This window comes from Bos indicus, chromosome 6 (genome assembly GCF_029378745.1).
Source record: "Bos indicus isolate NIAB-ARS_2022 breed Sahiwal x Tharparkar chromosome 6, NIAB-ARS_B.indTharparkar_mat_pri_1.0, whole genome shotgun sequence".
Lineage (NCBI taxonomy): Eukaryota > Metazoa > Chordata > Mammalia > Artiodactyla > Bovidae > Bos > Bos indicus.
Window position 1 is genome coordinate 63929075 of NC_091765.1, and position 13109 is coordinate 63942183.

The 13109-nt window shown below is 37.0% G+C and overlaps 1 protein-coding gene across 2 annotated transcripts in view; it reads right to left on the bottom strand.

Moving 5' to 3' along the window:
• Positions 1 to 470: 470 nt before the first annotated feature.
• Positions 471 to 13109, bottom strand: part of YIPF7 (Yip1 domain family member 7) — a 34367-nt gene continuing 21728 nt past the window's right edge. Inside the window, exons 4-6 of one of the 2 annotated variants that reach the window (XM_070791378.1) lie at positions 12852 to 12996; positions 5966 to 6147; positions 471 to 2594 (exon numbers count right to left, since the gene is read on the bottom strand). In XM_070791378.1, the coding sequence (XP_070647479.1) occupies positions 2432 to 2594; positions 5966 to 6147; positions 12852 to 12996 (490 nt within the window). In that variant the 3' untranslated portion in view covers positions 471 to 2431. Of the gene's footprint in view, positions 2595 to 5965; positions 6148 to 12851; positions 12998 to 13109 lie in introns of those variants that run through there. The other variant, XM_070791379.1, reaches the window with a different exon arrangement.

The following is a 13109-nucleotide window of genomic DNA, read 5'->3' on the forward strand; positions in this document are numbered from 1 at the left end:
ATATTTTATAATTATTTTCATAGACACCATTTATATTTATTTTTACATTAATTCTTAAGTATTTTAAAATTCTGCTGTTAGGAACTATTAAATGAATTTATTCTTATTCCTTGCTGTTACAAAACATTTAGTATTTTGTTTATGGTGTTTTTTTATAAGATGTTATCATTTTTCATAGTAAAAGAATCAAAACTTTTTGGGGTATAACTGTTTTTATACACAGAAAAACAATGTGAACCTAAATCCTAAATTTAGAGCAACTTTTACCTATAATATTTTAAAAATTAAAATACTTTCTAAAAGGTAAAAAATTAAAATCTGTAATATAAATATAGCTCTAAGAAATTGTTAGGATAATACCACAGAAAAATTATTATCATAAACAGCATTTTTGCTTCATCTCCCTTAAACAAACAGTAAGACCAATTTAGTCCAAGTAGAAAAAGCAAGAACTTAAGGAAGCACTATAATTCGTTAACAGGTTCATTTATTAATTATAAAGTACAGAAGTTTAACACCACAGCACTGCCTTCTCCTCTACATGTTCCTCCTTAGTATCCTTCTCGTAATTCTGTAATTATCTTGTTTATTCATTGCTTACTGTTTTATTGTCTATTTTTTCCCCACTCCCAGTGCAATTTCTATTCAGGCTGCAGCCATTTTTGTCTTCTTTACTACAGTAATCAACACCCACTGTAGAGGAGGAAAATTTTTTTCTTTCTTCTCTTCTAGGTTCTTTGGCTGGCCAAATAATTAAGTTAACATAAGATAGATTAACAGGAGAAAACAAATTTAATTTCATTCATATAGAAGCCCCAAAGATACAAGACTCAAAAGCAAGTTGAGCAACTGAGGCTTATATGCCATCCTGAGCTAAGGAATGGGATAGGGGTCTGGAGCTTCAAAGGGGAGAGGGGTAATTCACAGGACAATCACAGGAGCAGATGTTTGGTAATTATGTATGTGCCCTGCCATATGCACAGGTCTTTCACACATTCACACATCACATGTTCCCCCTTGTCATTGTCTCCTTTCCCCTCCACACCCAGCCCCTCCACCTGCACAATCAATGTTTTCCTCTTTACCTATCATTTGTATTAGCACAAAACCATCTTTCAATGTCTCTCATCTTAAAATAAAAATTCTTTAATTCAACATCACTCTCCAATGATGGCCCAGTTCTCTGGCTTTTAAAGGGGGAATGTTGTGCTTATGTAAATATACACATATGTATACACACAAATGTATAGATATATATATATATATCTATAAAGATGCATGTAGGTTGATAGATCTATGATGGGAAGATGTAATTTTCTTCTAGATGTTTCTTTTTTCCAATAAAATAAGAAAAGTCATCAACTAACAGAAAAGAGTATTAGAGATCTGAGTAGTGAAAAAATTGTTGTAGTTATTGTTTAGTCGCTAAGTTGTGTCTGACTCCTTCAATCCCATGGGCTATAGCCTGACAGGCTCCTCTCATGGGATTTCCAAAGCAAGACTATTGAAGTGGGTTGCTACTTCAGGGGATCTTGCTTCTCCAGGGGATCTTCCCAACCCAAGGATCGAACCTGCATCTCCTGCATTGCAGGCAGATTCTTTACCACTGAGGCACCAGGAAAGCCCTAGTGAAGAAATTGTTTGAAACAATTATCTCAGAAAGTGAAAAAGTGAATTTGGTAGGGTAATACAGTAGGATTTGAAAGGTAGTACAGAGCAGCCGTTTAAGATGTAGTACTATAATAAAGGAGAAACAAGTAGCATTTCCTCCATTCACATTCATCTATTCAGGGAGCAAATGGCAAGCTTACTGAGGACATACATGTTCAAGGGAGAAATTATAGCAATGAACCATGGTGTCTAAACTAAGTAAGAAGGAAATGAGGGCTTCAAACTGGTGAATGAATGCATTGTTCAAATGGAACCAAACAACAGTTGGGGAAGTAAATGAACAGAGGAATAGGAGATTCAGTTCTCAGGTGAATAAAACTGTAAATAATCCTCCCCTGCAATTCTCCAAAGGTCCTGCACAGTGTGACTTTAACCACTTGTACACAGCTTGAAATGTCATGACGTTTTCTCAGAAGGCTCAGTGTGGATTTCCTCTACCCAGTCAAGTATGATTTTACTTCCTTACAATTTCTCAGAAATGCATCCATTAAGAAAAATAGAGTCCATCAGTACAACAACTATATATCCTTTTATCTTAAAGTATTTTAAATTGTTTTAATGCACCAACCAAAAAGCAAATCATCATTCAAACCAAACAGCCTATTAGAGTCCCATCCTTAAGTGCTGTTTTGTCTCTCTGCTTATTATTCTCTTAGCGATAAAAACAGAAATCATATGACCAAATGTGAACGCTAAACCATTTCCAAGATAACCTGAACAGCAAACAAATAGAATCCTGTAATGCCATCTTGAGCATTCTTCAGAAAACTGTTACGAGGGCAAAGAGTCCATAAAGTAAGGCGCAAGGATAGGCAATGAGAAGTTGCTGTCCTTCCATGGCCAAAGCTGACGTGAAGATTTTGGAGGCTGAGAGACTACACCAGCCAATGATGACCAGTGCCGACACAGTTCCAAAGGTGCCCCTACAGCAGAGACCAAAGAGACGGTTATCTTATACCAGGAGAGAAAGAAGTTATTGAATCACACAGCTGCCTCTAAAATGTCCTTGGTATATTTCCTCCATTTGTAAAATGAGGGTGAAGGGTAATAGGAACTAAAGGCCTCGGCCAGTTAGAATTTTGAGTCAAGTTCACCATTAGAAGCTAAATATTTCATAGGTAGGTAAAAGCTCAGATTACTGGAAATAGGATTGACCTACAGTCACTTTCCGGAGAAGGCAATGGCACCCCACTCCAGTACTCTTGCCTGGAAAATCCCGTGGACGGAGGAGCCTGGTAGGCTGCAGTCCATGAGGTCGCTAAGAGTCGGACACGACTGAACGACTTCACTTTCACTTTTCACTTTCATGCATTGGAGAAGGAAAGGGCAACCCACTCCAGTGTTCTTGCCTGGAGAATCCCAGGGACGGCGGAGCCTGATGAGCTGCCGTCTATGGGGTCGCACAGAGTCGGACACGACTGAAGCGACTTAGCAGCAGCAGCACAGTCACTTTCATAAGTCAAAATCACAATTACTAAAATTCTTTTATATGAACTATGTTTAGAGACTTCTTTTATAACTACAAATTTCTATTCCCTGCTTTCTTCCTAAATTTGCCCACTGTATGAGCATAAAAATGACTGGACTTGAATTCCAGTGGGGTTCCCACCCCCCAGTGCTCCAGGGCCATGTCCTGGGTTTTTGTCTGAGACAGCAAAGCCTGACACAGCTCAGGGAGGGAACAGATGGAGCAGGAAGGCACAGATGTGTGTGGCCTCCCAACTCATTGCTGAAGATCCCTTTGGTTGGTGTGGGTGTAGATTTTTATAATATTGAAATGGATTTGTTCAAATTCATGTCTTCAAAAAGTAACTATGGAGGCAATTGGTTCTTTAGGAAGAAAGGAGAATGAAGTGACTTGACAAAAATTGCAAGTAAGATGGACATTAAGTCAAGAGCTGCTAACTCCCAGCAGCATATTGTTATGTTTGCCATCAAACTACACTGCCTCACTTGATCTGGTTCAATCTGAAATTGAGGATTGTGCTTATTATTTGTGACAATGACAGAAATACCCACTCTTAACAGTGGAACCAAAGCAAAACAAGTGGAAAGGTACACTGTGTAGTTTGCAGTGGCTTAGGATTGTAAATAAACCAAACACATTTTAAAGCACTCTAATAAATATTATGTCTGTTGGCTTAATTAATGCTATTAGAAATAAAATTTAGAGGATTCAATTTACCAGTTTTTTGTGAAGAAAAATGTGAGATTATATATGATTCATTTGAATGTTATAGTGATACGCACAAAAAGGTAACCTCAGTTTCATGGTCTTTAGGGATCAGTTAGTTGTTCCTTATTAATATAACTTAATGGATTCTTAAATCATCCTTAACATTTCAGAATGAAAGTCTAATGAAAAATATCAGACTACTGATGATTCTCAAAATTTGAGTTGTAGTTTTTATTTTGTTCTTTTAATAATCCAGAGTGATTTAAGATGCCCCAAAGCTCAACTTTGTGAGAAATAATGTCTAAAACATAAAAAATTTTAAATGGCAGATCATTATAGTATTCTTTGGCAAAAGCATCTGACAAAATAGAAATTGTAAAACTGAACTCTCTAGTAACATGTCAAACATCCATATCAAACAACATAGTAAACAGAAGAGCTAGTTAAAGAACATGATATACAAAAGTCAGGGACAAGACTCAGGAAATATACACCTAACTCACATTGTGGGCTTCACTGGTGGCTCAGACAGTAAAGAATCTGCCCGCAATGCGGGAGACCTGGGTTCTATCCCTGGGTTGGGTAGATACCCTGGAGAAGGGAATGGTTAACCATTCCAGTATTCTGGTCTGGAGAATTCCATGGACAGAGGAGCCTGGCAGGCTACAGTCCATGGGATCACAAAGAGTTGGACACTATTGAGTGACATTCATTCACTTTTCACATTGTACTTACACATTCAAGGTTTCCATTTGCCATTGTATTCCTCTTTTTTAAGTGTTGAGTACTCACTGGTAAAGTAAGGGTTTGCTCTATGTTATTCTGAAGACCATTACTTCCAACAAACTTAAGGTTACCAGGAGGTAAAGAGTGGGAGGGATAAATTGGAAGATTGTGAATGACATATACACTCTATTACATGTAAAGTAGATAACTAATAAGAACCTACTGTACAGCACAGGGAACTCTGCTCTGTAGAGGGAAATCTTTCCCCCTTCCCTGGGAAGGGAAGCCAACAATGTGAGCTAGAGGTATATTTATTGAGATATATCTAATACCCTGTACTACCCCATATGGGAAAAGAATGCAAAAAATAGTGGATATATGTGCAACAGATTCACTTTGCTGTACAACTGAAACTAACACAACATTGTAAGTCAACTATCCTAGAATAATTTTTTTTTTAAGTGTTATTTTCAAAATGAAACCATATTAAAACAGAAAAGCACTTCTATCTATGCATTTCTCAATAATGTTATGAAGAAAATATTTGAGATTATATCTAAACAAAAATATTAGTCTTTCTAAAATGTTTATCTGGCATTGACAAAGTCTGTATAATAACCTATCCAATATAGTGTTAATAACCTAAAACTTGGATCATCCGAGAAAAAAATGTGAATTGTGTCTATATGGAAAAATGAGCACTGGTAGCAAATGATATATTTCTAATTGGGTTTGGAGCTTGGGAGGTGATAAAGAACTATGGAATTACTTGCTCTCCCCAGCCCAAAGTGGTAGTGCTCTGTATTTGCCCTAGGAAAGTGCCCAACAGAAGTGTATTCACTGAATCCTTATGTATATTTTTGAATTACAAATACTAACTGCCCAGGAAGTAAAAAAGAAAAAAAATATTGATTGAGTGTATATGCTATGAAGTTTTCTAGCATCAATATTCTCACCAGGGTTCCTGGGAGTTCTGCACTACAAGGAGCCCAGCTGAGAAAGAACAGTTGCTTCCCTCCTAGAAGGCAGAGTGCCTGGGAGCTGAAGCAATTTGTCAGGATTCACCAGGCACTTACTCTTCCTAATTCAAACAAGTGAATTTTCTGTAGTTGGTTATATTACCCATGGCAATAGTTCATATTGAAGAATGTGACCACGAACGAAGTACCAATTTTAAAGATAACTTGGTTTAATTTATTTTTTAAATCATGAAATAGGAATAGCACCTGAGCCAAAACCGACCTACTTTCCTGAAACTGTATGTAGCTTTTAATAGCCAGTTTCCCCAATCTTCCTACGAAAATGATCAGAAAGAGGTTCATTGTTGCACTGATGCGGCAAGCTTCAGCGATGTTTGTACATGTGGGGTCAATTACTAACACAGACACTTACTGCAGTGAGAAGAAGATGGCGCAGCTGGAGAGGATGACCATGGGGAGCAGGCAGTATCCCAGCACGCTCGCCACGCAGCCATAGGACACTCCTGAAGAGCTCATCAAGTTCAGTAAGGCATGAATACCTAGGCAGCCAATGGCACTCATGCCATACACATAACCAAATTGGACTTTTCCTGCCTGAAACAATGGGAAGAAAACCGTTTGGATACACAATGAACATCAAGAAGAAACCAGATTGTCAACAAAGCAGAGAATACTTTCGAATCATTCAGCTCAATGTTATTCATGTCTTTGGAGTATAAGCATCAGGAGATTGGGAGCTCTAAAGAAAAACTGATTGTAATATAGATTCAGGTCATGAAAAAAATCCCCTCTATACATGGGATGGCACAAGCATGCTTATATCCCCAGACTGATATTTTTATTATAGATTGCCTGTTGGGGTACTAGGCATAGGTGAGGATATATTTTCTTTCCTTATTTGTTGCACAATTAAATGAATGAATAAATGAATAAAAAATTCCGATTTAGTCTTGGAGATTTATAAGACATAATAGTAATATTATCAAACATCTGTTGCATTTACTATCTTAGGTCCTGTTCTAGAGATTCTACATAAATTAATTTATTTAATCCACACTATATAATGAGTAGGTATCATTGTTGTACCCATTATACACAGGAAGAAACTGAGGTGCAGAGAGATTATGGGACTTGCCTAAAGTAAAATAATGCAAGCACTGAGGCTTAGCTTGAACCCAGGCAGTCTGGCTCTACAATTTAGGCCCTTAATACCTGCAGAAGCTCCAATAAGTGACAGAACAAGGGGACCCAGGTGGCGCAGTAGCAAAGAAAATGAAAGTGAAAGTCGTTCAGTCGTCTCTGACTTTTTGTGACCCCATGGATATACTGTCCATGGAATTCTCCAGGCCAGAATACTGGAGTGGGTAGCCATTCCTTTCTCCAGGGGATCTTCCCAACCCAAGAATAGAACCCAGGTCTCCTGCATTGTAGGCGGATTCTTTATCAGACGAGCCACAAATCCATCTTCCAACACAGGAGATGTAGGACACATGAGTTCGATCTCTGGGTCAGAGATTCCCTGAAAGAGGAAATGGCAACCCACTCCAGTATTCTTGCTGGGAAAAATCCCATGGACAGAGAAGCCTGGCTGCTACAGTCCGTGGCGTCCCAAAGAGGTGGACACAACTGAGAATGCACACACATGCAAACTAGCATATCCCAAACTTATGTGACTGGAGAATCCTGTTTTCATAATGCCTACTACCAGCTTAACTAAACAGACTTTATGAAAAACTGATTTACATAAAGCAAGCAATAGTGAATCATAAAGGTATTGTTAAAGGAAGTCAGACTAAAGTATTCAGGATAGACTGCTGATCTGAGGATTCATCAGATAGCCATCACCCGCACAATACTGGAGACTTGTTGCTGAAGCAGCTCCATTAAACTCATCCAGGGAAAGTGACAAACTATTGTTGATTCAACAGAAGATATTTTAATGTTTGCTATCCGAGGATGCCAAATCTCCAGTAAAAAATGCATGTCATTTTTATATATACATTAAGCTGGTTAGAAATTCTAGATAAAGATTGAAGAGGCTGACTCTGATTTTCATGGAAATTATACAAAACCAACAAAACTGATTCACAGAGAGAGAGCTTTTTCGCTGTCATTTTTTCTTTTCCATAGCTGTTATTCATGAAGTCCTTATATCTTACAGAATAAAGAGATATTTATTTTGTAGTCAATTAACGGAGAATATCATGACCATTTTATTGTTCAAAACTGTCAAGCTATTTTGAATTTTTCTTCCTCTGCAGTTAGGGAAGTTGATCACTACTAAGTTCTTTCACAAAATGTCCCTGAGCTATGCTGCAGAATTCTCTCCTGCATTAGCCATAATAAGTCCTTCTGGCTATTTTGTGAAGTAATGCTGATAATGCTAATGGGTATGCTAAAAGAACCACATCAGTTATGAACTGCACTATTGGATGAGTTTGTTCCACTTGGAAAATCGTGACAATTTCAAATAACTTTCATGTATTAGAGAGACATTTTACTTGACATTTAATTGGATGGGATAATTCAGAGGTACAAATAGTTGTAATGGTGACACACAACTTCCCTACACTCAAAGGACACGTAGCTGGCCCATGACTCTAACCAGTTTTGTGAATGGGGTAAACAGAGGGTGGATTAAATTAATTTGGTAGTAAAATTGTCCTTTTTCATATCAGTTACTGACTTCTCTTTTTATCTCTTTCTCTTGTTAGATTATCCAGTGTGAGGCTTAATTCCATTTGGCAGGGGCCTTTCTCATTTTTTAATTTGTTTCACATTCTAATAAGGGCTTGTAATTGAACTGGAAAATAAATGTTCAATTTCTTTTTACATTTCAAATGTTTGAGATCATCATTGTACCATTACTACATCTTATTTGAAATACTTCTTATTCTTGATTATGCTTTTATATTGGCCATGCATATCCCTTTTCCAGATCACACTTACAGCTCTACTAGAAAAATTAAATGGAGCCATAATTTTAAAACATTTGTGTTTATGGTTTGGGGGCTGAAAATAATTTTAAGAGGAAAAATAAGTAAAATTAAATCTGTGTTGAGTGTTTGAAGCTGTTCTTTCTGGTTTGCTTCCTGCAACATGAAGAAAGTCCCCTAAAAGATATTGTGCTTTGTATCAACATAAATCATAAAAATGATGAGTATGTGACTATGAATATTACACCTCTGGAGATAATGAGCAGATTTGAATATTGTTTCTGGATTGAGTCTTGCTTTCTTTATTATAGTGCACTACCAGCTCATAAAATCATCTTTTACATTTTAATTTCAGATATCCAGGACAGGGTTAAAGCCTCAAATGGACTCTGAGTTAAAATATGGCTTTATTAATATCCAGCTGAGTTTTTCAGTCCTTATTGTTCTACAAGTATCAGAATCAATTCCGGAGTAACTGCATGTGATAGTAAAGTTGAAGTGAGAATAGCTGCTTAAAATCTTTGAGAAAATATGAATTTTTACACATTTCCTAAAATTTCAGATTTGAAATGAACCTTAAGAATCACTTGTATAAGCCTTTTTTTTTTTTGTCTTCAAAGTGAAAAAAAATGGAGGCCTAGAAATAAGAAATAAAAGGTTCAGGATCTTATCTGGAGGCAAAGTTAGGGGCAGATCCAAATTTTTCACTCTCAGTTGAGTTCTTTGTTTGTATTGTTTTACACTTAAAATTGAGGCTATTTAAATAATTCCAACTAACATAATGTACCCAAAAAAGATCTTAATGGGATTAATTTTTTCCTTTAGGAGATGGTAATAGTAATATTTTCTACGAAAAAACAAACAGCTGTTATATTACAAATTACCTGAAAAAGAAACAAGAGTTAATATGTTAAATTAATTGTTTCTGACTATTTGATTAATTGACATGGTCTTACTTGCAACTTAATCTAATATTAATCTAACTTAATCTAATATTATCAAATTACTGTGGCAAAGGCAGAAGGAATGTTTGAAACTGAATTAAAACTCTAGTTGATATAGTGTTATACTTGCAGAGTATTTGCATTTGCTGTAGTTCAAAGGAAGAAATAAGATGCCATAACTAAATACTATTGTATTGGATAAACATGACGTACTTATCGACCAAGTTACAATGCACAAACTAGATTTCTATCAGAATTTTGATTAGTATTATGTACTTAGTAATGCAAAGTGAAAATTAATTTAGTTGCAAATACATTTCATAGCTACTTTTGAGAAGTATAGCTGCATTAGGGGAGTGGATAGCTGTAAGAAACAGAAGTGAACTGAATAATTAATTTAAGGACTTTTCCTAGCATCTTAAATTTTCTGTATCATCTCTCTTGCCAAGTTTACCATTTTGTGCCTTAATGAAACTGTACTTGTCAGACTGGCTTGACCATCTTTTTCATCCTCTGCTTTTAATGTGCTGTCATTACCTCCTTAATGTAAAACCATAAGCCTTTCCTATTTCTTATTTTTCTCTCCTTTTTTGAGGGGGAGAAAACATTTTTCTAAAGTATGAAATAGAATATCTTCTAAACTTAGGAGGAAAAATATTCTTTTTTGGTGACTCCTAATGCCCCATGGAAAAGAAATGCAAAAAAGCAAAATGGCTGTCTGAGGAGGCCTTACAAATAGCTGTGAAAAGAAGAGAAGCAAAAAGCAAAGGAGGAAAGGAAAGATAGAAGCATCTGAATGCAGAGTTCCAAAGAATAGCAAGAAGAGATAAGAAAGCCTTCTGCAGTGATCAATGCAAAGAAATAGAGGAAAACAACAGAATGGAAAAGACTGGAGATCTCTTCAAGAAAATTAGAGATACCAAGGGAACATTTCATGCAAAGGTGAGCTTGAGAAAGGAGAGAAATGGTATGGATCTAACAGAAGCAGAAGATATTAGGAAAAGGTGGCAAGAATACACAGAAGAACTATACAAAAAGATCTTCACAACCAAGATAATCACGATGGTGTGATCACTCACCTAGAGCCAGACATCCTGGAATGTGAAATCAAGGGGGCCTTAGAAAGCATTACTACGAACAAAGCTTGTGGAGGTGATGGAATTCCAGTTGAGCTATTTCAAATCCTAAAAGATGATGCCGTGAAAGTGCTGCACTCAATACGCCATCAAATTTGGCAAATTCAGCAGTGGCCACAGGACTGGAAAAGGTCAGTTTTCATTCCAATCCCAAAGAAAGGCAATGCCAAAGAATGCTCAAACTACCACACAATTGCACTCATCTCACACGCTAGTAAAGTAATGCTCAAAATTCTCCAAGCTAGGCTTCAGCAATACGTGAACCGTGAACTTCCAGATGTTCAAGCTGGTTTTAGAAAAGGCAGAGGAACCAGAGATCAAATTGCCAACATCCACTGGATGTATGAAAAACAAGAGAGTTCCAGAAAAACATCTATTTCTGCTTTATTGACTATGCCAAAGCCTTTGACTACGTGGATCACAATACACTGTGGAATATTCTGAAAGAGATGGGAATACCAGACCACCTGACCTGCCTCTTGAGAAACCAATATGCAGGTCAGGAAGCATCAGTTAGAACTGGACATGGAACAACAGACTGGTTCCAAATAGGAAAAGGAGTTCGTCAAGGCTGTATATTGTCACCCTGCTTATATAACTTATATGCAGAGTACATCATGAGAAACGCTGGGCTGGAAGAAGAACATGCTGCAATCAAGATTGCCGGGAGAAATAACAATAACCTCAGATATGCAGATGACACCACCCTTATGGCAGAAAGTGAAGAGGAACTAAAAAGTCTCTTGATGAAAGTGAAAGAGGAGAGTGAAAAGTTGGCTTAAAGCTCAATATTCAGAAAACTAAGATCATGGCATCTGGTTCCATCACTTCATGACAAATAGATGGGGAAACAGTGGAAACAATGTCAGACTATTTTTTTGGGCTCCAAAATCACTGCAGATGGTGACTGCAGCCATGAAATTAAAAGACGCTCACTCCTTGGAAGGAAAGTTATGACCAACCTAGATAGCATATTAAAAAGCAGAGACATTACTTTGCCAACAAGGTCCATCTAGTCAAGGCTATGGTTTTTCCAGTGGTCATGTATGGATGTGAGAGTGGACTGTGAAGAAAGCTGAGTGCTGAAGAATTGATGCTTTTGAACTGTGGTGTTGGAGAAGACTCTTGAGAGTCCCCTGGACTGCAAGGAGATCCAACCAGTCCATTCTGAAGGAGATCAGCCCTGGGATTTCTTTGGAAGGAATGATGCTAAAGCTGAAACTCCAGTATGTTGGCCACCTCATGCGAAGAATTGACTCATTGGAAAAGACCCTGATGCTGGGAGGGATTGTGGGCAGGAGGAGAAGGGGACGACAGAGGATGAGATGGCTGGATGGTATCACTGACTCGATGGACGTGAGTCTGGGTGAACTTTGGGAGTTGGTGATGGACAGGGAGGCCTGGCTTGCTGTGATTCATGGGGTCGCAAAGAGTCGGACACGACTGAGCGACTGAACTGAACTGAACTGAATATCATTGCTCCCAAATTTAAAGAATGAAAGAGACCCAACACAAGACAACTGGTGACGTCAGGGGGGTAAATGTCTTCATAAAAAACAGAAAACTAAAATGACAGGGGAAATATACAGGTCGAAAAAACAAATCACTGCTTATCATTGCAAGTCTGTTTATTCATAGTAGCCTAACCAGGAACAAGGAGACTCATCTCAGACCTCACAGGATATCTGCAATAGTCTGGAGACACAACCCAGAAAAGAAAATATTGAGTAAATAGGGGATGTTTGTTTAATGTTACAACAGAAATCACACAGAAAGCAAGAAATAAAATTTTGGCCCTATTATTTTCAAATTTCACATGTTCCTTCAACTTTTTCAGATTGATAGTCTTTTTTAAACAACAGAAAAAGGCTTAACAATAAGAAAATCATTTATATGATTTCCTGCTTTGTTGAAAATCTGACTTGGTGATTTGATTTTCAAAATTCTATTTAAATTTACATTTTTTAAAATTTGTCATAAGAAGTGATGACAGTTTCTTTTTGCCATTATGGTTCAAGTAGATATGTCTCTCTTACTAAAAAAAATGTAGTCATGAATTAAACAAGTTTCAGTTTATAAAGTGATATACTACTTTCTGTGTTTACAAAGACAACTTCAAAAAATGACATTTGGAAGGGCATACGTTAAAATCTGATACTTGGCTGTCATGTATACAGAAGTAGAAATATGATATTGTAAACATGAAACTCAGATTATGGTGTAAACCAACGTTACCTCAATTAAAAAAGAAAAAAAATCTAGAACTGGCTGCTGTTCATTACCAAAAGTAGGGTGGCTCCTAGAGCCATGCAGAACAGGATGGGCCCAGTGAGATCTGTTTCATTCATAATGCTGCCATCTGCTGGCTTCATTGGGTTTAACACTGTCAAGGTTTTTTGCCATATGTGATCAAAATTAATTCCAAGTTCTGCAAAAAAAAAAAAGAAAAAGACATAACATAAATATAGAAAAATAAGCATGAGTAATATTCTTTAATTAAAGTTAACTTATTAATTTACAAAGCACTTTAATCTGTTTGT